This window comes from Xyrauchen texanus, chromosome 18 (assembly GCF_025860055.1).
Source record: "Xyrauchen texanus isolate HMW12.3.18 chromosome 18, RBS_HiC_50CHRs, whole genome shotgun sequence".
Lineage (NCBI taxonomy): Eukaryota > Metazoa > Chordata > Actinopteri > Cypriniformes > Catostomidae > Xyrauchen > Xyrauchen texanus.
The window spans coordinates 23926091-23952046 of record NC_068293.1 but is presented as its reverse complement, the minus strand read 5'-3'; the positions used below and the strand labels follow the sequence as shown (position 1 = coordinate 23952046).

The window sequence follows — 25956 nt, the reverse complement described above, 5'->3', positions numbered from 1 at the left end:
TGCCTCAATAAAAGTTTGCATCTCAATATAAGAGATTGTTTCCTGTAAGTCTCGTTTTGGCAGTGCTAGTAGGTGTTGGAGTGCACATGCATGTAAATTAAATGAACAGAACACCATAAATACTTAAAACTGTCCGAAAGATATTAAAGCATAATTGTCCACTAATGAGGAGTGTATTTTGCCAATGAAAATGCTGCCTGTGTGCGATGCAAACAGACAAACTTTGAACTATTCCAGCAATCCAATTAACAACTAAGTTTGAATGTTAAATAAAGTCCATGTGATTATATTTTTACATGATCTCAAGGGTTTCATTCAAGTAGGGAGAAAAAGGGAAGAAAAATAAGAGTGTAAACAGAAATAAACAATAATAATTTTGAGGTCTCATTTTTTTCTTTTTCTGTGTTGTAAAAGTACTAAAAACCAATACCCATACTAATAAAATCTAATACTCAGTCCATAAGTTTTATGTTTAATTTAAATATATTTAATTATATTTATGCATTCAAGGAATCCCCACAGCACATGACGTACCTGGAACATCAGTGAAGGTCTCTCCCAGGACAGAAACTTCAAAGCTCAGCTGTCGTTCTTTGAGTTTCAGTAAGGTCTGGAAGAACAGCTGTGGGTCTTTGTCATGTTCCCTTAAGCCAGAAAGACAAACATTTGGAAACAATAACATAATTAAAAATTAATTAATAGTGGAACATAAAAACAATATAATCACTGGGGAATGTTATGGGCCAGACAACATAATAATAAAATAAAATATATACAGTATAATAAGTAAAAATTGGTGATGTGATTTAAAAATATAAATAAATTTCAGTGTTTGACATTTTAAATTGATTTTTACAAATGAATGTAAATAAATGTTAATGCTAATACAGTTATTTACATCTGAGGTACATGGTATGAGTTCTGAAAGTTCCCCTTCGAATCACAGATGTATACCTTAATTGCACATCTGAAAGCTAAGGCCACGTGTTCTGTCACTGTGATCCAGGCAGGCCGCTGATTGCTGGTGTGCTTCCATTAAAATTCTGAGCTCTGCCAAGAGATCTGGTCTGCAGCTTTCTCAAAAGCTGGATTATAAGTCAATCACTGGCAATGCTTCATTACTTCAAAAATAGTTCTCTCTGAAGTGTGCCTTCAAATCCAAGGAACACATTACAGTTTTTAATAAAATTAAACATGGAATAATTATAGTACTATTATTTGATATTTTTATATCAATTTTAAATATATTAAACGGTTTATTAATTTTTTTACATCTTGTTTTGTGACCAGATTCCACTCTCCCTTAGAATTAAACAGGCTATTCTTTTTTTTTTCCCACTGTACCTTAAATACATTTATGTAAATGCCCTCTTCGCATGTAAACTGAGATATACTTCACCTCGCAAAAGCTTCAGGTTTACTGTTGGTTAGGATGCAGTTTGAAATACCTCAAAGGACAAAGCTTGTTTTACTATGAAATTTTCCACACATACCGTTACAGTTGGACTGATATGATCTGGGACCTTGTTAAAAATACACTTCAGCTACTCTCTCATAACACTGGGATCCTTCAAAAGGATATGCAGAATTGCAGGTGCAATACACATCCAGAAACAGCACAAAGTTTAACAGACAACCCCAAACTGGTTCTTTAGGTGTTTAGGAATAAAGTATTTATCCTACTTCCCATTTCTGATGGGGAAGGAGGAAGTATTTAATAGTGATACGATCCCTTTCAATTGTACTTTTTTTTTCCAATGGATGCTTAGTAAGTGTTCATGCCCAATCACATATGATGGGTGTCCTATTTCAGCCTGTTCCACAACTGGATCACCAAATTTTTTTCTAGTCAAAAAGGCACACTAGCATGGCTAGCCCACATTCTAAAAGCCTGTCTAATACAGAGAGCTTGCCTCTGAATGACCCTCAATGTATGGGTTTGAAATCCTTCTCTTTGGCCTGGAGTCCTTTCAAAATCCTGACAGTTGAGTGGTGATCCGTCAGGCTCATCCACTCGATGAAACTGAGGTATGCTACTGAACAACGGCCTTACAGAGCTCATACACATGGCACAAAAAAGGGCTTTGACAAATCTCAGAGCTCGTCAGCACTGCCGTTCTGTATACTATGTCTGAGAATGAGCCCCCTTCACAAAAGTGATCATGTTGAAGGTCAAAAACAATTACCAGGGCAGAAGCGATTTGACAAAAGACACCTCCCACTTGGGTGGAATCTCCTTAGATGAGGTATTAGTGAGGGCTTATTTCCTCTCATTTCCGGTTCTTTTATGTTGCCTTTTCCCCCATGGCTTGATGCTGATTCCCTCATTAATTTTTCAGCCACTTTGATTCGCTACATTGTGGATGTGATTGCTGCTTCCTCCGGACTAAGACTGGTTGACCTGCAGGGAGGTGACATGGTGACTGCAGGGATCCCTATTACCCAGCCTGTCAGTCTAGTAACTAAAACAGACTTCATGAGGCCGTGATGCCTTATTTCCTACTGACAGCATAGCGGAGGGTTAATTAATATGTCAGATATGTTATGCAGGGATTGCTGGGGCTCAACGTGTCTCTCACGCTAAAATTGAGAGAGAGTAGAACCACAAACACACAGACACAAGTTCACAGAAATACACTTGCAGCTGCTGCTTGATGGAAAGTCAAGGTATAGACTGCATTAATGCAGACTAATAAACATAAAACACAAATGTAGTAATACATTAAGTATTAGAAAGATTCTAGCAGCTAAGTTTAAGGGCCCATGTCAAGCGCATACATTAATGAGGCATAACAAATGTATGGATGACCCAAAAAAAGTTGTAAATGGAAACTATAGCCACACTTTGTATGAATGTTGTATGAAACACACTGACCAAAAGATTGCCACCAAAGTTGATGTGCAGCATACATTAAAAAAATATATAGGGGAGATCAAAGCTAGTTGTCACATTTTTCACTCCAGTGAATATTTCTCGGGATGGTTTATTTTTGAAGGTCACATTCCTTAAAATTTTGACAACACAAAAGCTATTGAACTTTTACACAGTATTACCAAGCAAAAAAGGCACAGCTTATTGAGCATTTATTGACAGCTTCTAATAAGGGCCATTAAACAAATTCTTATGGAATTCTCAGATAAATTAAAACAGTTTACAATTTTGAAACAAAATTCAGGAAACAACAAAAATCTGAAAAGTAACATATAAAAAACAACCCAGCTGATAAATATTGCAAATATCTACAATGGATAAAAACATTAATAACATTTAAAACACAAGTGACAACTTGTCTCGTTCTACCCCATGTCATTGATATTTTCCATTACCAAAATGGCAAGTTTAGACACCCTTTGACCTCAGAGTGCAATGAGACTGAACCAAATAAAACAAATAAGAATAGAAATAAGAAAAAAGGGTTCTGCAGGGACCTGACGAATCCTCATTAGCAGTCATCCGGTACCACTTAAAAGAATACGATCCTCTCATTTAGACAGCTATGATTAAATATTCCCCTTTAAGTCACACCCATGAGGTGCATGATTTAAAATTCAAACTCTATTTACTGCAAAAGCATGACGTTAAAGGTTTCAAATCAGAGAGAAATGAAAGGGCTAATTAATGGGGCTCTTGAAAGCCCAGGACTCAGTTATCTGGGGATTGATTAGGGTTAGCTAAAAATAGCGGAGGAAAAGCTGTCGGTAAATCAAGACAAAACAAAAACTGCAATAGTGTGGATCCTATTTCTGCCGTTTCTCTGTGTGTCTTAATGAGGGAATAACAACTATAGATGGCTGGATGTGTAAAAATATATATATATATGTGGTGATGTTTTTGATTACATTTTGACAGAGTAAACAATTTGTTTTCTGGTTCTTGGCGTTAGATTGTCTGTATGGTTTAATTGGGCATGTTACCCACACAGAATCAGAACTCCCGTCATTCACAAAGTTCTACTGTACAAATTACCTATCCCTTACGTGTTTATTACATATTCTGATTGATCTGATTGTGATTCCAGCAACCAATAAGAGTGTAGTTCTCTCAGCTCAGTTTAACACATTTGACCATATTTCCCATTAGAGTAGAAAGTGCAAAAAAGTCAGCAGATTCCATCTGGGCCTACACATTACTGTTATGTACCCCTGATTCGTTAGTTTTAATTGTGAGCAAATATCAAAAGTCAAATATTTGCAACATTTGCAATGGGTTGAGTTTCATGGTGGTGTTTTCAGAACTCTAACACAACAAGTCCTTCCAAGTGCAGTTTCTCTCTCATGCTGGTCTCAGTGGCATGGCTTTGGCACTAAGCAGGGTGCAGGAGGAGCCAAGAGACTGGGCACGAGCTGTGCCAGTGCAGAGTGGTGATGCATTAGTTTCTTTTTATTTAGTGATTAGTTCCCGCTGCATACTCTGGAAGGAACAAGAGATGCACAAATATGTCTGGATTTCAAAACAGAAAACACTTGATTGCATTGTGTAATTGCCTATGTAAAATGATAGCTTCTTTTGTTATCCATTATTCACCCTCACGTTGTTCCAAACCTGTATGACTTCCTTTCTGAGTGGAACACAAAAGAAGATTTAGGCAGAATGTTAGCCTCCTCTCATTCTCAATGTATGGAAAGAAGTTGCAGTGAAGGTAAATGGTGACTGAGGCTAACATACTGACTAACATATCCTTTTGTGTTCGGTGTGAGAAAGTCAGTCAGTAAAGGACTAAATTATGACAGCACTTTCGATTTTGAGTGAACTATCCCATTAAAGTGCTATTGGTCACCATGAAAAACAAGGTTGCTTCAAAATCCTCTCCAAGGCAAATGGAGTTCTCAGAAAGAAGAAAGTTAAGCCCTCATCACATCAGCACCTGCAAACAGATGCCCTCTCTGTCCATACGCCCTAGTCAGCACCTGCAGTAAAACAGTTCTGTAATCCAACGGATAAAGACCTATCCAGGCCACATGGAGATTAACAATCTGCAACCAGTGATGATGATGACCAAAAACAAAGGCTGGAAAAAAAGGGAAAAGGATAAAATGGGACACACTGCCAGAGATAATCCAAGCCCCTTCTTATATTTCTAGCAGATCTCACCCCGTGTAAATCCTAATTTAACTCGAACTAAAGCCAACGTTTATGAATCACGGATGTTAACAGCGCTAATCCATCTGTGTTTTGCTCAGTTTTGAAGAGATTACACGATGGGTGCTTTTGTTACTAATACAAGAGTAGGTGAATGACAGAGACATAACACAAACAAACATTGCAAAATCCCTGTGCCATCATCAAACTTAAACACTGGTGGTCTTTTTGGTTGTTAATTTGGTTTATGGGGTTTTTTTTGGTAAGGAAGCATATCTTCGCTGCCAAGAGATGAGCAAAGAGTCATAGGAGAAATATAAGGCTTGAGCAACAGTTCTCTCTCTCTCTCTCTCTCTCTCTTTTTTAGTTTTTTTTTTATTGTTTAGCCCATGGCAGATGAGGTAGAGATGCAATGCTGTTTGGTTTCAACACATGCCAAGAGGAGGTCTAAAATATGGGGAGTGGAAGATAATTAAACTTCAACAAAAACCACAGAGCAATCCTGCAGGCAATAAAATATTTTCTCATCCCTCCCCCATTGATCCCTGTGACCAAAACTCAATGCTGCAGAAGTTTTCTTCCGCAATAGAGTTTCTCTGAACATACAAACTTATTGAAAAGGAATTCAACACTGATGTCAAAATTCTGACAGTGGCATTCACCCAGATTGGCTTTGAGAAACTTTGAGATGAGGCCAAAAAATATTGCATACAAAAGTCGAGGGGTTGGACCAAATATTATACCCTTAGAATGGAGCCAGTGGTCTATCAATGCATGTTTAATGCTGTTGTACCAAAACAAGTATGTTATCCATTTTCCATGCATATGCCTTACTGTCAAACTATTCCCTGGACTGTGCAAACCAGATAACCCACAGAATGGTAAGTATACAGGTTGCTGTTTGAAAAACTTTCATGTCACAAGTGTTTTAAGTTTTCTGAGAAACAAGGTTCTCACACACAAATATGCTTGAATGCTTTGTTTGATGAGAAGAAAGCAAGTGATGTCATAAACTCAATCGAGCAAAATTTCTACATGAAAATGATCAATACATTTCAATAGGTCTTTGGTGTCATAACTAGGTGTAAAGTGGTAAACAATGGGGGGCGTAGTGGGCTAAAGCACAGGGCTGTTAATCAGAAGGTCGCAGGTTCTAACCCCACGGCCACCACCATTGTGTCCTTGAGCAAGGCACTTAACTCCAGGTTGTTCCAGGGGGATTGTCCCTGTAATAAGTGCACTGTAAGTCGCTTTGGATAAAAGCATCTGCCAAATGCATAAATGTAAATGTAAATGTAAACAATGAAAACCAACACTTCTGTATAAATCTGAGTTTGTGTTCTAACCATCCACGATTACAATTAGTGACAAGCGACAAAACATTTTAGCCACTTAACCTCTCATCCACACTGGAATTGCCTTTCATCCGGCATTGAAAACAGAGAGTTCAGAATTGACCATTTGAAAAAAACTATAATGTTACAAAACTGAAAACTGAGTTATGTTGTGCTGGGTAGCTCCGCCTACATTGATCTCATTGGCCCAAAATCCTTCTCCACAAAAATGTATTTTAAACTTAATATGTACTTATTGGCTTTGATTGTGTCATGTTGCATATAATTTCCACTTTCAATGTGGACAGATACATTATTTGTCGCTGAAAACTTGTCATGTTGTGCCTGATTAGGACAGGGAGTGAAATTCTGATTCTAATGTATTATGTATAATTAATAAAAATAATTCTAATTATACAAAAATGTAATGATGACATTAAAAGTATAGTTGAAAAACAAAATTTCTATATATTAAATGTATTTCAAATTAACACTTTATTATTAAAGGTTTCTAACATTATCATGAACTTCTTACCAGCGATGTGGCCAGACAATGTGGAGTGGCCGAAGTTTCCCTTTCTCATCATCAACCAAACTGGACAATGGCACTGGACATGGTGTGACACTCACAGGCTCCAGGCACTGCTGCAGTCCTGCCACATTTACTTTCTCCTCAGATTCAGGTGGCTTAGACTTAGAGTCCAATGTGAGCTCTAAAAAACTGCTGGGGTTCATTAAAAGGTCACTGGTTAAAAACAATTCATTCTTATATTTTGCATATTTTCTAACCTTACAAACATAGTACATTTATTTATGTCCAATACATCAATTAAATAATTTAACCTTAATAAATTTTCAGTCTGAACATTATAACATTATAAATTCTCTTCAGTCAATTGTCACAGTACATTTCACATTTAGTGAAATCACACATTTAGCACTACGATGTCTGCAGACACACTCAACACATTACTAGTGAAGCCTAGAATAAAATATCATGAAACATCAAATGTGAGATAAATAATAATTAACTACAGAGGTATTTATGCTACCACATTTTAAATAACTGGTGTGTATTGTGTGTCACTTTTTGTGGCATTTCTGTCCCGAACTCTAGTTCGTGTCTGACCCTGCCTTGACATCATGTATTTGTTACAAAGCAATGAGGCTCAAGTAATTGTTTAGAAGACCTGATATGTATTTGACACGTTTATCAGTCCTGAGCTTTGTAATGTGTAAATTATCTTCAGTGCGGTATCTACGGTGTGTTACCTCGGAGCTGATGTGTGAACGTGGCTTTGAGCAGCTGGAGCATGGATATCCAACTGCACTGAATGCCTAAGACGCTTGTGTGCAGGCAGGAATCTGAGGACAAAAGGTACAGACAAAGCCATAATACTAAATACAACATATATAATTAGATAAGAAATACCATGGAAAAACTATTTTAAAAACAAGAAAGAAAGACAGACTGTAAACTTGGATTCCACATTCCAAATTTCCCCCCTTCAAAGCCGTTTTAAGCTTTATTGATATTTATAATGAAAAACGGCACAAGGAGCTAATAATTCAAATGCTACACCAGTCAGAACATTACATGTTTGAGCAAAATAAACAAAAAAGGTAACTAAAACCATATTTAAAAAATAAAAGGGTCTCATGTGGCATTTCTCTCTCCCCAGCCTTAAAATATGTAGAGCGAACTGCCAGAGTGATGTATTATGCAACCACGACGATTATTACAAGTTAAAGAAGTTAAAACAAGTCAAATTTTCATATAACTCTCTGCCAAAAGCAATCCATAAAACACTGAAAGCACTTTCTCCATTCTCTGCGACTGCACAGCCTATGTGCTGCCTCAACGGCACCGCAAGTCCTAATTGTAGGTTGTGCAATGGACGCGGACCAATTAGCTGTTTGAGAGCGAGATTCCCCTATGCTTACTGACGTGCTATTATTTTTTGCAGTGGAGCAGAACAGAATGCAGCTCTGAAATCCAAAAAGAAACTAAATTTGAATGCCTTGAGTGAGCATTACAGAATGACAGATAAACAGTACAATGTTTAGTACTGTCTGCATTAGTGCAAAAATAAGTACAACATATGTCAAAACAGGTACAGAAATGGTTAAAGATGTATTATTATTATTATTATAATTTATGATGCAACTTTGATGTGGTACATATCTCAAGATTAATGAGTAGAACACTAACAGCAAAGACTAGTAGGCTGCTGATACAAGCATCCTTTACAGTAAGTTCTTTTGCAGGTTTTCTTATATTATTTATGGTGGTTTGCTTTAAACCAATTACTTTAACATTGCCACTTTGCAACAAGTCAGATTGGGGAAAATAACAAATGTAGTATTAGCCCTCATTATTTAAAATCTACAATGCTTTAACTGTTGTAAGACTTGACAAGATAAATAAGAATCATCAATCAAAATAATGAAGCAGAAAGGACCATTAAATTGTCTAAATAAGGCACATGTCCTAAGTGGCACTTATATGTGTATTTCAGTGAGACACATTCTCTGTGGTGGAGAGAAGCAACACAACATGGTGCTGACCAATTTAGCATGACTTCCCACAATATGTTTGCAATATATGTGGATCCTTCCAAGTGCTGGAGAACTCGTCGACTTCAAAACAAAGGGAGCTGTACAGGCAGTCTTGTTTAGAGTTTTTCTTGCAGCAACATACAGATGGCTGCCTTGACTCAATTTTTGGGTGTACTTCTAACGGCCATTTTTTCACAAGTTAGTTGTGTATAGGGATGAAATGATTAGTCGACGTTATCGACAACGTCAACAATAAAAAATTGTCTGCAAAAATTTTCATTGTCGAATAGCCGTTTGATCTCATTTAACGTAACATGCGATCACATTAAACTGTAATGATGACTCGTGAGAGCAGCACTGCAGCTCGTGCCTGAGTTAGGAGAGGAAGAATTGCACAGATTACAGTCCAGATGCACTCTAAACATTCCAAACAGCTTCAGGTGATGTAGATCGCAAAGCATGAAAATAACAAATAAGTAAATACAGAAGCACTCTCATTGTGGAGTGGGAGCTCTTTAAAGAAAACTTAAAAGATTTAAGATCTTTTAAGTTACATCTTAAATGCAGTTATTTTTAATGCGTTATAGCTTTATTAAATTTCAAATAATATGAAAGAAGGTCATGTAATTAATTACAAACTCTGAAACTGGCATTTCTCTGTGCGGTCAGCGCCTCTTCTATGAGTTGCGTGAATGTCCCAATCTAAGGGGGAGAGACTGAAACTGCATCCGGCTGATGCACACACTGTTGCGGGGACGCTCATCCTTCAAGCATGCACACTTAATGCAGCTAGATTATAACGCGATGGCTCGTGAATTATTGAATCATAAGATATGTCAATGTGCATTTCTTATTGTGAATACTGGCAATATACACTTACATATAAGATACATTCTCTTAAAGCAAGTCTAATTATATGTTGCTTCTAAAGTAAATGTATATTGTTTTAAGGCTATTTAGACAATTTTAAATGGAAAACGAGACAAAAACACTTGATAACAATAGTTTTTTTTTTTGGCAGTGATTTCTTTACTGAATTAAACTTAATAAAAAAGTATTTTTCCCCTTTAATTCAGTGAAAGTCATTTAGAGGTATTTTTAAAAGAAGATTTTTTCCCTCTTTATTGTTAGTAAGCATGTTTAATACAACCAAGTTGGGGCACAAGCTGAACAATCAGTTAAGAGCTAATGATTAACCGTTGCAATAATCGCTGAATAATCATTCTAATAATCGTTAGATTAATCGATTATCAAAATAATCATTAGTTGCAGCCCTAGTTGTGTACCAGTCGTAAATGGTTATACAAGGAGAGAAAACAGTGCTCCATTTCCTTGTGTTAATACATTTTTTAGGTAAACTAATATATTCCCTTAAGTAATGTTAACCTTTGTATGTTCATTCGTTAAATATAACTTCATTTTATTGTTATATTTAATGAACATTAAATTTAAAGCATTGACATTTCTATCGCAAACCCCTATCACCCCTATTTCTATCACCAAGTGATTCATGAACCTCATTAGATAAAACCTAGATAAAACCAGTTGGGGAAGCATTAGTCTGATACAGATAGGTAAACTGAGGTCTCAACAGAAGAACCTTCAAAGAAAACTGATAAAACCACAGAATAAATGTCCACATAGACAACACCAAACTCTTTTGAAGTCGCTGTTCCAGACGCATGCTCTAATCCCACATCCATCTCTGTAAATATGCATTTAGAAGCGATCAATGCTCATCCAAATATGAAACATTGCATGCCATCATCATCATTCTCCAAACGTCCCCAAGACAGACAGAGTATCAATGAGAGCAGTCACTCAACAGTTCACCTCCATTAAATTATTCATTGATAAAAGTGCCAGGGAAGAGTTTCGCAATGGATGAATTAACTAACAGATGTGGACAGGGGAGCAAGGCTACATAAAGCTGCACTAAGGAGATGACAAGAAGGTAGTTGCGGCAAGGTATGAGCGATGGAGATGCCTTACAAGCTGGGAGGAAAATTTCATTTCGAAGCCCATTTTGAAAATTACAACGAGGAGGTTTTGAGTAGGCAATAAAAAAACAGCCGTGTCCACTGGCAGGAGAGGGAGAATGCCACCAATTAGCTTATTTATAAATCAGATGCAATTCCAGTGATGACTTTTACCTTGCATTTGATTAAATGTGAAAGGATGGTTGGGGGGGGAAAGAGGGAGAGAAAAAAAATCAAAGTCAAAAATCATTTAATCTAATTTCCTTTATTGGCAATAATCACAAGCGGTCTCTTTTTCCCAGGCTAATGAAAATTTCCATTTATCTAGAGGTTGGCCCATGCAACAGCTCAGAAGTGGAAAGAGCTACTACGTGCAAGCTGTGCTGAGTTTCTCCAGCAAACCTGCAGTTTGGGCATTTCTTCTGTGAAGCTCAGGGCAGCTTAGCGCTTTCTGGCCAATGAGTGAAAGGGACCGATCACGCAAAGGTTTAATGCAGCCTAGTGTGTTGTTTTGAAAGCACAGTCGCTAGCATTAGTCTCATCAGCGTGTGTCTGTAGGGAGTCCTGACAGAGGTCTGGCTTGATGGACAAAGGAGACCTGAAGAGAGCCTCTGAGATGTGGTAGGAGAAGGTCATTACTGCACATTAACATCTACATTCATCATTACCAACTGACCTCTTATTCAAATGCCTCAAATGCCAAAGCTCCTGCCCCAGCCATAGCACATAGCCTGGACATTAGTCTACTCTACGTGACATTGAGATAAAATATGATACCTTTGAGGGCGGCAGGGGAGGATTTCAAATTGTATACTGACACGGGGTAGGGCTAAATTAGGTCACAGGAGGTAACCAAACAGAAGGCCTGAAGAGGTTTTCACGGCTCTACAGCGTCACTCCATTTCCACATAATACAGATGATGGATATGAACGTAACGGTTGTGGAACACGTAAGCAATGACAGACTTTCCGTATTATGTAATGTGCATATGGTTAACCAAATCTGACATGGAATGGGCAGATTTTGACACAACTGCATAAGCCATGACATCTGTCATGTGAAGCAGGCACATAACAGCCTGACATCTTCAAACAAAACCTCAACAGTACCAATCAGTTTGTCACATCTAACAATGTTTTCAGAGATGTTGAGGAATGTTAAAACTGAGAGTGGAACTGTAATGTTGTTTTGGAATAAAGATAACTGTTACTTTCCCAAGTTTCCTATATGGAAGATACCAGAGAGAGTTTAGTTTAAACTGAACATTAAAATGTTTCAGGGAGATTACTAAAGGTGCAGTTGTTTAGATAACACACTGCATATACAAATGCAGTGATGGTATGTTCCTCAGACTGACCACACTTTGGATGCATGTTGTCTCCTTTTTGTTAATATTGCTGATGATGAGGCTGAACAGGTGTTAGCATAATATAAAACTGCATACGGTAACTTCAGTCAGTCTCAAACACAACTCTTCTAAAGGTTGGGCACATTTTTTTGACTAAGAATAGCCTCAATTCATCAGTTTTTGACCACGCCCTACAGGATGTTGAATTGGAATGACAGGAAGTGGAATTTACTGAATTACAATTAAAATAATTTCAAAAGTCACACAACAGAGGAACTGCATTTGTCCAACAACAGTGTTGTGATAAAACAGATAATTATGTATAAATAATACATTGACTAATTACGGCTACATAATCCCTGATATGTCGAACACAATTATTTCAACCGATTAGACATATTTCTCTAAACTAAAAACAATACTGTCAAAACAATTAACACAGACCATTAGAACAGACATTAATATTGCCATACAGCTTTACAACTTGAAATTGAAATGCATTATTAAAGGCTACCTTACAAGATCTATATGAATTGTATTCCATTGTAATTCTACTTTGTTAAATTCGAATTGCAATTGTTTATTTTGTTTGCTACCTAAATTTAAATTCAGAAATTTTATTGAAAAGCAAAGGCATTCTCAGTTCTGAATGGCGCAACTCTGGCTCTCCTTGAGTAACTTGTACAGAACTACACCAGAGTCTTTGTCTTTCCAGACGATATGTGGACAAAGTATGCATGGTAATGCATCTTAACATGGTTCTTAAATATTCCCTCTTTTCGAGAGCAAGCAATAAAAGAACACACATTTTTGCTCTTGTATTGTAAATACCAGCTAGGCCTGATTGCATCATAGCAAAACCAATGGCCACGAGCCAGTTGCTTGGGACAAATCTCTGAAGCCAGGGGCTTTATCCTTGATTCATTCCTATTTATAACGGTTCGCTCCTAGCACTTGAAAGCGCCATATGGACTCAATTGTGGTTCACTCCTGGCATATGTGATCTGAAGATCAGACGCATGTCATACCTTTGGGTTTTACCATTGGATTATTTTCACAGGACAAATACTGAGTCCTCGTGCCACAAGGATGGAGATCCCTTTTCATGATGTCCTCAGAGCACGAGGTGGTGGAATCCAATGTCAAAGAAACAAATGAGAAAAGGTGCCAACCAGATGTTTCATCGACAAGATTAAGCACTTGGTGGATTGATTAAGAAAGCCCATCTGCTCATCACTCCATCCTGTCCACATTAAGGCTTAAGAGCAATCAAAAAAGAGAGTGCTACTGGATGAGTAGCAAGGCGAATGAGGATTTGGAGCGAGGGTGCCAACTGATGATTCTGACCACTGTTTACCACCAAGTCTGAGGGCTGAAAAAAATATTGTTATATTTATGGTAAAACACTGGCAGCTGTGGTTGCCAAAAATTCACCATAAAATAAAAAAAATGTGGTATCCACATTTTCAGGCTTTACGGGATGTAAGTTTGATGCCTGTATTTTTTACAGGTGTATTAACATGGTATATATTATAAAATAATAAACTCTGAAATTGTAAAAATATGCTTTTCAATTTATAATCACTGTAGTAATTACAAAAGGGCACATGATGACACGAAGTTCATCAATAGAGGCCCTTCCTGGAGCAATGACCAATAAACATGTAGAGACACAGTGTGACTCACACATACACCATCAGGGTAACACAAGTGAAATTAAAACAATGTTACAAACATTAACTAAGCTACATCAAATATAACATAGAACACCCCAATACACAAAACGGATATTAAAAATAAGAAACAACATAACTACGGCCTGGGTAGCTCAGCAAGTATTGACGCTGATTACCAACCCTGGAGTAGCGACTTCAAATATAGAGCGTGCTGAGTGACTCCAGCCAGGTCTCCTAAGCAACAAAATTGGCCCAGTTGCTAGGGAGGGTAGAGTCACAGGTAACCTATTTGTGGCCGTGATTAGGGGTTCTCGCTCTCAATGGGGTGCATGGCAAGTTGTGAAGGATCGCGGAGAGTGGCATGAGCCTCCATGTGCTGTGAGTCTCCGCGGTGCCATGCACAGTGAGCCACGTGATAAGAAGCGCGGATTGACAGTATCAGAAGTGGAGGCAACTGAGACTTGTCCTCTGCCACCCGGATTGAGGTGAGTAACTGTGCCACTTTGAAGACCTACTAAGAAGTGGGAATTGGGCATTCCAAATTGGGAGAAAAAGGGGATAAAAAGAAAAAAAGAAGAAACATAACTATTCCCATAAAATATTATGAAATGAACTGGATCACACAGGGAATTTTTTAACAATAATTTACCGTAAAAAGAACATATACTCTTTTGTTAAACATTCATTTTTACTGTTAATTATACAGAACGTTTTGCTTAGAATATCACACTTTTTACTTAAAAAAATATATATATTTTTACAAACTTTTACCGTAAAGCTACATACATTGACTTTTTAAATATATAAAAACATTTTGCTGTACATTTTAAGGTAACTACCAGTTAACCAATTAACGTTTTTTACTGTAGCATTTTTACTTTTTACAGTGAAGAGTTCCATGGAGATCTGAGCAAGTACTGAATAAGAATTAAAGGAAATGCACAGTATTTAAACTTTAGCAGATGTATCACCTGTTAGGGATGTGTTGATACAATCAATAATCTACATATTGTGGTACTTTTAAAAAAATATTGTTTTGTACTGATACTTCAGATCCCTGTATCGATTGTCCAACAGTTCAGTAATGAAACAGCAGGTTGTCTAAAACTTTGAGATTAGCATTTCTCAATGTGGTCAGAGACACTGCTATGAGGTGTGATTAAAAGTGGTTAAAACTGAAGCTGCAGATTCACTCTCTCGCAAACAAGCTAGGTCTCTCTTGCACATTTGCTGCAGTTCCAATCACAATCTAATTATGATATGCAATGCACCATGATGTATTGAATTGTGACATAAATATAATTTCGTGTTTCTTACTGTGAGGTACTTGCTGGTACCCAGCCATAACAACTTCGATGCCAAAGCAGGACAAAAAGCAAATTTTCCTATACACTGGAACGTTTCCTCAACTGTCCAGGGATCAAATAAGTGAATGAACTCCAAAATGGTGTATCAATTCAATGTTTTACAAATGCAAAGTTCAACACATTTCTCTTTTTGCAATCAAAAGGACCAATAACACACACTCTGTTCTTCTTGGAATGTTCAAATTAATAATATAACCCACACAACTATGAAGCTGTGGCACTGGTTTATGTAACAAGGTAATCGGTGTCTTTGATGCAACTTTATTACTTTGATATGAGACCAAGGCACATCATTTCCACTGCCTCGTTCCCTTTGAAACGTCCTGAGACAATCTCTACAGCAGGATATCCTGCCATCTGCTTTAGTAACAGAATCGCTCCGCCAGTCAGTCATTGGCGGCAGGCCGCCGTACAGAGAGTCACATCCATGCCTTTGAACTGCTTTTTAAAAAGCAGCCAAATACCCTCTTTTCCCCATCAACTTTGAAAAGTAGCTTCAGTTATCTGTGCTGAGTTAAATGGGCTAATGAAAACCTGTCCCTTCTGACAATGAAAGTCCAACGAGAGATTCCTTTGATGCATTTTCTCCTCGATGAGTTTGATAGCACTGTGGTCCCCGTCATAGGAGCAACTGCCATTGTTTTAGATCACAGCGTTGGGATCAATGCAGTGCTGGCCATCAATCTCAGTGCTCGGAGTGTATGAGACTTACTGCAAACATCTGATGCCAGTTTAGTCCTATGGAAACCAAATGCACTCTTCTGCCAGAGAAAAGAACAATGAAAATCGAAGCAACATTACACTGGAGTCTTCCAGGATATTCTTTGTGATGTGGCGGTTCCTTAGGGCTGAAACTCTAAAAAGGACACCTGATTGTCATGTGACTCTATGCAAACAGACTCAGACGGCCTGCTGTGTTTTAATACAAAGACTGGCCTTTTTAATAGGGGCCACCAGCGTTGTGGATTTCAGTGATTGATGATGTGGTATGGCCTCGCTCTGCTGGGCTCCTACTTGTGAGGGTCAATCACGATTGAATTACCGCTATATGCAAAAAGCCAATTAATAAGTGAGGTCTGATGAAGTTGATCCAAAGGACATTGTGGGATAATAGAATAGCCTTTAAAAGGGAGATTTCTTTGGATTATGCTGCATTCAATTTTAAAATATGTTTTGATTCTGAGGTTACTTTTACCTTGTTTATTTTCCCTCTCTCTCTCTCCACTAAATGGTGATTTTGACAGAGGGCTAACCCTAAGTTGATTGACTAAGGAGAATTTTCTTATAGTAACGCTTCTGGGCAGTCCTCCAGCATCTATACTTTTTATAATACTATTCTTGTAATTATTTTTGCCATCAATCTGTCTTTTTTTTGTAAAAAAGTGCAAAGTGGATTTTCAACAGCATCTATCCTACTGTACAAAGGCAAAGTGCAGTAATTACATATTTTTATCTGAACTGGGGTATGGCATATGATTGAGTCTCTGATCTGATCAGTCGTGTGACAAATGTGTTTAGCTCAACTATACTGAGATAATAGAATACATACTGCAGTAACTACAAAATCCACACCACAAAATCCAGAAAGCTCAGTTTGAGCGTTACTGCATTTTGATTTAGCAAGGCAGTAAAGTGAACATATGGGTGATCACTGCAGCCATATTTTCATAATGACAAATTTTTTTTTAAGTCCACTGTGTTTTCTACAACATTTATAAACCATAGTGTCAAAAAATAAACAGAAAGAGAACAAAAGAATGAAGCAAATAAGGATCGCTTATCATTCAAACATAGGACAAACAGAAGTCCACCTGTGAGACATTTAATTTCAAACACACTCTTTCTTCTCTGTTTGTCTCTGGGAACATTTTTAAATTCTTAAAAGGCTTGGATAAAGTTTGTTGATGAGAAAAGAACCCAGGGCATGTTGAAGGATGGCCGGCCATGCATATAATCGCTTCCTTACACTCTGTGAGTTTGCTTTGGAAGGGGCGAATTACCATCTGAAAATGAGCTGAGAAACACTGTAGGCGAGAGTCCAGCGTCATCAGTGTCAGCTTACTTACAGCGTCTCTTACCCATGATATGGACACACACGGACTTACACACACACACATTAGCATGGACCAACATTACTAATATCATCTTAACCCACATTTTACACACAGGAAAAAATTGTCATCCAACCAAACATAGGGGCACACCCATCCACATTCATACACACTAAACACACACCAAACATTACACACACAGATGCACAAACACTAAAAAATAGAGACATGTGACTTTTGCCACAGAGCTGTTTTTATCAATTAATTGCTTTTCATTCAGTTGTAAAAGTATTTCCCATAACAAAAGGGGGAGCTGTGCTATTAATTAGGGCTGGATAAGTATGTGATATGGCTAAAAATATCTCGATATGTATCATATATATATATATATATATATATATACACACACACACACACACACACACACACACACACACACACACACACACACACAACAGTCGGCCACAACATTACAACCACCTGCCTAATATCATGTAGGTCCCCCTCGTGCCGCCAAAACAGCTCTGTCCCTTCGAGGCATGGACTCCACAAGAACTCTGAAGGTGTCTAGTGGTATCTGCCACAAAGACATTAGCAGCAGATCCTTTAAGTCCTGTAAACTGCGAAGTAAATCAGACTTGATCCATGAATCCATGGATCAGACTTGTTGGGCCAGAAAATCCCACTGTTGCTCAGTCGGATTGCAAAACTTACGTGTCGAGCGTCTTTAAAGGAAACACCTGGTGTTACATCTTTTATGCAGTTATATTTAAGGCATTATAGCTTTATTAAATTCAAATAATACAGAAGCAGATCATGTAAATAACTACAAACTCTAAAAACTGGCCTTTCTCTGTGTGGTCAGCGCCTATTCTATGATTTGTGTGAATGTCCCAATCTAAGTGGAGAGATTAAAACTGCACTCGGCTGAGGCATACTCTGTCGCAGGGACGCTCGTCCTCAGGTGCGTTTGATGCAGCTAGATTATAACGTGATGGCTCGTGACTTGTTGAATCATAATACATGTGTCACTGAAAACTGGCAATATGCAGCTTTATTAATAAGAGGGAGTTTGTTTTTTTGTGAGTTAAAGATGAATTGAAGTGAACAGAAAGGTGAGAAAAGGTAGTCTTAACCCCATAATACACTGCAACAAAATGTGTTTTTTATTTGTTTTTGTTTTCCAATATAAAATTTTCTTTAGCAGCTATCCTGCAGAACCAAACATTTTTATCTGTGAATGTTGAAAATAATAGATGATATTTAGACTTGCTTTTAGAGAATAGATCTCGAATATAAGTATATTTTGTCTTTACTGCACTTGCAGAAGTATAACCAAGTAAAAAAATACACTTATATACAAAATACACTTATATTTAACATACATTCTCAAGTCTAAGTACTTTATATGTTGCTTCTCTAGTAAATGTATATTGTTTTAAGGATTTTTAGACCATTTTAAATAGAAAAAAGATCAAAACATTTGATAACAATAGGATTTACTTGCTGTGAATTTCTTTACTGAATTAAACTTAATACAGTGTAATGTTTGTATGACTTATTCATAAAAAGGTCTTAAGTGTTACCAACTAATTTATATGCCTGATTCAACTGTGATTTATACATCATATCCTATAATTCTGAAGACAAAGGCTGTGATATAGTTAAGGGGGATGTGAAACGGTATGCACTCCATGCTTACAGTCTCTCTAATCTTTAAACCCGCGCACATAAGCCAGCCAAAGAATGCCTTGAATCAAAAGAATTAACAATATTGTTCCACTCATTTCGGTTCTGCTTGCTGTTCATTAGGACTCTAATAAGAAGCAGGCCCCTACGTGGAGTCGCTTCTAGACGACTTATTCTTGACATTGCTATGGAACGGGGAGGAGAAAAAAAGCACCACCCATGTTTGTTGATCTAAGACGACAGTTCGAGAGGCAAATTCTGAAGCCAGTCTCTACGGCACAAGTCAAAACGAAGTACACAGCTCAGTGAGGTTTTAAAGCTGTGGGTGGGAAACAGTGTGTGCAGAGACCCCAAATAAAATGACAAATAAATGTAGGGATTAGACAGTGAAACCACAAGGACATGAAGCAGGGCTCAAACGGAGTGGACTGCAATTTTAATGTTTGGTTTTAGTTGGTTTCTTCTCTAATTAATCAATATTTAAAGCAAGGTGTTTTTTTTTTTACATCGTTTTTTTAAGAAAAAGTAAATAAATAAATACATACATATAGCAACAAAACCTGCACTTTATGTCATGATAATTAACAGAATAAAAGAGCAGAAAGACAAAATCACCAGTTTGGTTTGTCATCTAATCATTATTGAAGGCAAGATTTTTTGTTTTTAAGAAAATATGCAATTTATGTCATCATTACTAAGAGAAAACAGCAATGGAGTTAAAGCCAGCATTATATATACAATGGACACTGCATGAACCGTAGATCACTGTAGCTACAGCTGCTAGCTTTTGCTTAAAGAAAAAGGAAAACCGTACATTTTGATTATAGAAACATAATTGATAACACTTTAAAATAAGGTCCGGTTTGTTAACATTAGTAAATGCATTAAGTACCATGAACTAACAATGAAAAATATTTTTACAGCATTTATTAATCTTGGATAATGTTCATTTTGGAATAAACTATTGTTCATTGTTAGTTCATGTTGGTTGTTATTGCATTAACCAATGTTATACTTACAATGTTATTTATACCCTTAAATGTAATTTTAAAATGTTGAAATGAACATTAAGCAAGACTAATACGTGCTGCCATAGTAGTTCATTGTTATTGCATGTTATCCAATACAGTTAACTAATGTTATCAAATTCAACCTTACTGTAAAGTGTTACCTAGCGGTTTCTAATAACCTGTCCAATAAAACTATATAAACTGTATTTGGTTTTCCGTTTGTTTTGCTGATGTTCATGGCAGATGCAATCCCCTGGGTGAAATTCCTCACTGATTTTAGAATCTGAAAGGTCTGATGAAGCTCTGCTTCATCATTAACACAACCACACAAAAATGAAAAACAAATGTTTACACCATCTGGGTTATTCCTGCTATGCAGTACCTTTTGAGTTCTGCAACAAAAAATTATAATAATAATAATTATATATGCTTGTGTTGTAATCTAAGGAAGTATTTTTATTAAAAAGGGTGTACTGGATTTTCAGAAATACGCACTAGTCAAGCTCAGGCACATGCACTTTAGTAATTATAACCTGATTATTTACACAATGGCAAGAAAATTTACAGGATTGCTCAGTGAGGGATTGAGATTGAGCTTTCATGAGGGTGTCAATTAGAAGATAATATTGATATTTGTAAAGAATTTAATAACATCATACCAATTTCTGTAATTCTATCCAACAGGATGGGGTCTTTAGAGTGAGAAAAATCAATGAATACATACAACACACTACATCACAGAATCTATTAAATCCATTGCTAGTTCTTGACATCTGAGATATTGTTTCTAAAACAACAAAAATAAAAAAAGACACTTCCTATACGATGGCATTATTAATGAACTGAATTCAAAAGACTAAAAGGAAGTGAAACTATGGACAAAGAAAAAACATGAAAAAATGAAATGATTACTTATTAAAACATTATTCCAAAGTACTATTATTTTCTTTTTCATTTTTGATATGAGAAAAGAACAAAAAATGAAGAAACACCTGAAATAATATTTATATATATATATATATTCACTTTTTCTCCACAATTTGGAATTCCCAATGCGCTCTAAATCATGGTGGCGTAGTGATTCGCCTCTGTTCGGGTGGTGGAGGACAAATCTTAGTTGCCTCCACGTCTGAGACCATCAATCTGCATATCTTATCATGTGGCTTGTTGAGCGCGTTACTGCAGAGGCATAGCACGTGTGGAGGCTTCACGGGCCAATTTGGTTGCTTAGGAGACCTTTCTGGAGTCACTCCAGGGGTGGTAGTCAGTGTCTTTACTTGCTGAGCTACCCAGGCCCCCACCACATGGAATATGTCTTATTACATTTACAGTTTTAAATTAGAAGTAGAATTAAGAAGAGGGATTATTTTTAAAACTCACCCCTATGTTCACTTTCTAATATTGTGATAAAGAATAACATATTATAATAAAATCAATACATTTCAAATAAAACGTACCACATTTTATCTCATATATTAAGATATATATATTAGGATACATGATGGGGACATTAAACAGTACTGCATAACATGAATGATTAGTCAAACAGACTATAACATTTGAAGAAATAGCTTCCTATCCCAGTGTTGACTATTTGACTGTTGGGCATTTTGTGTATGTGCTTGTGTTTCTGAGCACGCGCATGTAAAAGCAGCCGGAGTGTGTCAAGTGATCCACACAGGATATTAAAGCTGTCTATTCTAATCACTTTCTTGCACAACTTTGCCCATTCGCCATTAACCACGCTTGTATAAGCGATCAGCTTTTGGGGGTGGATTAAGAGTGAACTCGCTAGCGTTTTTTTTTTTTTTAATCAGTGGAGCAGTGATCCCTAGAAGGCTGTGGCAAGGCATTAAAGGACAAACCTTGTGACATCGGGAAAGTGAATCGGGAAGTGGAGGACACGACACTTGGGCCTGATGATCCGGTCCAGATCTTTGGGTCGGTGGTCAGGCATGATCTTCATAAATGTGGAGATGGAGGAGAGGAAGGACTCCATGTTGAACGAGGAGTTGAACACCACCACATTAGCAACCAAGCTGGAATCATAAGTAGAAGCAGGAAAACATGATGGAAATTATTTAAAAGAGTTAAAAGAAAAACATGGCATCTTCTTGAGGGAGCCACTTTTCAATTTAATTGCACAAAGCCACAACATTTCACACTTATTACAATAATGCTCCTTAATTCAATTAATTCTTGAAAATGAATGTTATTAAACACAACATATGTTTTGAAAAGCAAAATTCATACATAAATGGAATGTCATCCTTGACAGACTGTCTAGAGTAACTAGTCACTTTACATATTTAATACATGTTGATTAGAATCTGCAGAAACAAACACACGTTTTCAAATGGCACACTGATTAACCCCAGTTGCCAGAATCAATCACAGCATTGTGCTCAATTAGAAAGTGAATTAGAGGAGCTGAGCTCTTTTCTTTTTTGTCACTGTACTGCCATGTTAATAAACTTGAGCAAGCAAAGGGCCTTTGAATTATTGACATGATACTCTGACAGACAACAATCACAATGCTTTCCAATTAGAGCTCTTAAAACCCTTTCTTTCAAGCATCAAGATTGATTATGAAATTAGGGTTTGAAACATCCAGTTCTTAAGAAAAAGGGTACCATTATACAATCCCATAATTAACCAATCACATCATGCCAAGTAGGGCGCATGATAAACTATTCTGCCTCAGACACACTGTCTCTCTTGTGCATTAAAATGCACCCTGTTACAGAAATCGTGGTTATTAAGCTATACACTATACAACATACGTTAATCTAGGAAGTTTTTAAGTGCAAAAATGTACCCACCATCCACTCGCAATCCAGTTTAACCAGCGGTATAATGCACTGAAATAGCGGTGTGACACTGACTTTAATTCAGTGTCATTCTTTTCAGTACAAATATGCTTCCTTTCAACAGTTAAAGTCAGAAGTTTAAACACACCTTATGCCTCCTTCTAGGGTTGCAACGGTATGAGATTTTCACGGTATGATAACAGTCTCAGAAAATATCACAGTTTCACGGTATACAGTATTACACAATTACTATTATCAGTAAAAACAGATGGGTTATTTTATTTATCTATTTATTTTTGAGCAAACACTTTATTATAATTAAAACTTGAAACCATGTATTTTATTGAAGTATGTGTAAAAAAAAGTCTCCCTTTTGAAAATAAAATAAATAGAAAAAATAAGAAAGCTAAAAGAATTATAATAAACAGAAACTATTATAAACATGATAAAAAAAATAGCATGTAACTATAACATGTTATATAACTAAAGCATAGTGTGTTAGCATAGCATGTTAAATGAACTACTAAATGAAAAATAACATCAGCTGTGAGCGCTTTTGAAGTAATGTCCGATGATTATTAACAGTTAACATATACTGTAGGTGCATGACAGCACAGCCAGACTGCTCCTGTCTGTACCTTTAACTCAGTGCTTCTCAACTGGTTTTGCTTCAGGAAACATTGGAAATCAAGTGTCGACCTGTCATAGATTAAACATAACCTGTATTTAATGTATCTTGGGTTGCATTTCCTTTTATGTTGTATAGTTTTGTTCATGGTTTTCCAGTACAAGGACATGCATCAAGTGACATTATTTTTGTTGTTGATGTCAAAATCTACAGGAAGTTGTCTCTCCCCCCTTTTAAAAATTGAAGAGCATATTTACTTATATGAGCACATTATTATGCCGTTTGATACCTAATATTAAATATATATACACATATTACACAGAAGGAAAGGCTCCTCATTACCATGGTTAAATCAGTGTGCTAGTTTTAAATAATAGTAATAATAATAATAAATAAATGTATTTATGAAAAATAAACACTAGCTGAAACACATCTTGAAACTTTAACTAAAACTACCACTGTCGATATAAAATGAAGTCTAATAGATTCTACCTTTAGATTATTTCATATGAAACTATAACAATTTGTCAAAATATAACAGTTACTTTTACTCATGTAAAATCTTTTGGCGCATAGCATAGTGTTGCTCTTTTCCTCAGTGCTGTTTGGCATGTCAGGGCTTCAATCTCCGTAACACTTTAAACTAGAAAAGTCTTGCTAGAATTGAAATTGGTCACAGTTTTGATGTCTGATCTCCGTAATATCGAGGGAAGCAGTTGTTGAACGTGCGCGCCAGAGAGAAGAGCAGATCATTAGCGCGAGCTCGTCACACTTGCGAAAGTGCAGATGAGAAGTCTTTAGCTGTTTGCGAGATTATCATTAAATCTGCCTCGGCATTCCTAAATAGTCGATCACTATGGCGGCTGCCAGAATATCTTCAATGGGAGAAGTTACCGTGGCATTGTTATTTCCCTGCTGTCCGCGACCCAGTCCAAATAGTCCAGTTGAGAAACACTGCTTTAACTCACTCACACACACACTCACGTCAGACCCCCTCGCCTCGCTTCTCTCTGACCATCTGCTGCATGTGTGTGTGTGTGTGTGTGTGGCGCAAGATGACAGTCGAGAAGGATGGGAGAATCTCCGTCCGGTTGCATTTTTTTCTCAATACCATAGATAAGCAAATGTACATGGTATGATAACCATGAATTTTCAAACCGTGGTATACCGTGAAACCGGAATACCGCTGCAACCCCACCTCCTACACACTACACGACCTTCAAAGACGTCGGATCATGGTACCGTTCATATTACACAACTGTCTGTCTTGTCATGGAAGTCGTAGTGTTTTCATTTTTATTTTATTTCCAGCAAATTTGTGTGATTTAGACAAAGTTTTTCGAGTGATGTGGACAGGTGGGCCTCATTACATTTATCGATAATTGGCAAGGTTAATGTTATTAAAATTAATTGTATTCCAAAATTCAACTGCCTGCTACAGTCACTCCTTATAGATGTACCCCTCTCATATTTCAAGCAATTTGATAGCATAGCGAAGTCCTTCATTTGGAATGGGAAACATCCCAGATTACATTTCAGTAAGCTGCATAGGCAGATTGTTAAAGGTGGGCCATGCCTATCCAAGATTTTGTTTTATTATTATGAATTCGGTGTCAGACATCTGGCTCATTGGTCGCTTCAACCTGAGAGAGCTCATCCCTGGTTCTGTATTGAACAGGAAGTTCTTGCCCCTATTTTGCCACTGCAAAGTTACACCCCGTTATCTCGCATTTACAGTCGGCATGGACAAAAGTGCCCAATGCGTTTAATTCTGACATTTATTTAAATGTTGCCTCGAGCTTATGGCTTAACCCCAAATTATGTATTTATAAATCCCCTAAATTTTGTTGGTCAGAGTGGATTGTGAGGGGGGTTACTACACTCTGTGACCTATATGAGAGTGGAGTGTTGGGATCCTTTGAAAATCTGGTTAAATATTTTGTGATTCCCATATCTCAGTTATTTTGATTTTTACAGCTGTGACACCAGCTCTGTACTATTTTTGGGAGTTGCATACACCCACCTAAACCAGCAGATACTCTGGAAGTGATGATTACTGCTTTTGGAAAAGGTCATGAGGCATCACTGTATTACTCCCTGTTAATTCAGAGTGTGGGGGACGGAGCTTCAACCTCTCTCAAGAGATTATAGGAGAAAGATTTAAACGTGGTATTGGAGGAGGCAGAGTGGGCTAGGATTCTAAAAAACATCAAGTCTGCATCTAGAGATGCAAAGGTGCACCTTATGCAATTAAAGATTTTACATAAATTTTATTGAACCCCCCTCTAGATTGCATATGCTTGGTCTTAAAGACATACCCACCTGCTGGTGATGCCAATCAGAGGATGGAGACATAACCCATGTCTTTTTGGGGTGAGTTGAGATCCAGAAGTTTTGGATGAAGGTTCAGAGTCTTGTATGTGA

The 25956-nt window shown here is 37.1% G+C and overlaps 1 protein-coding gene across 3 annotated transcripts in view; it reads right to left on the bottom strand.

Moving 5' to 3' along the window:
* LOC127659051 (glycosyltransferase-like domain-containing protein 1) overlaps window positions 1-25956 on the bottom strand; it is a 70117-nt gene that overhangs the window by 14606 nt on the left and 29555 nt on the right. For 2 of the 3 annotated variants that reach the window (XM_052148676.1, XM_052148678.1), the window contains 4 exons: window positions 21960-22133; window positions 7687-7779; window positions 6950-7138; window positions 535-644 (listed from right to left, as the gene is read on the bottom strand). In XM_052148676.1, the coding sequence (XP_052004636.1) occupies window positions 535-644; window positions 6950-7138; window positions 7687-7779; window positions 21960-22133 (566 nt within the window). The remainder of the gene's footprint in view (window positions 1-534; window positions 645-6949; window positions 7139-7686; window positions 7780-21959; window positions 22134-25956) is intronic. The other variant, XM_052148677.1, reaches the window with a different exon arrangement.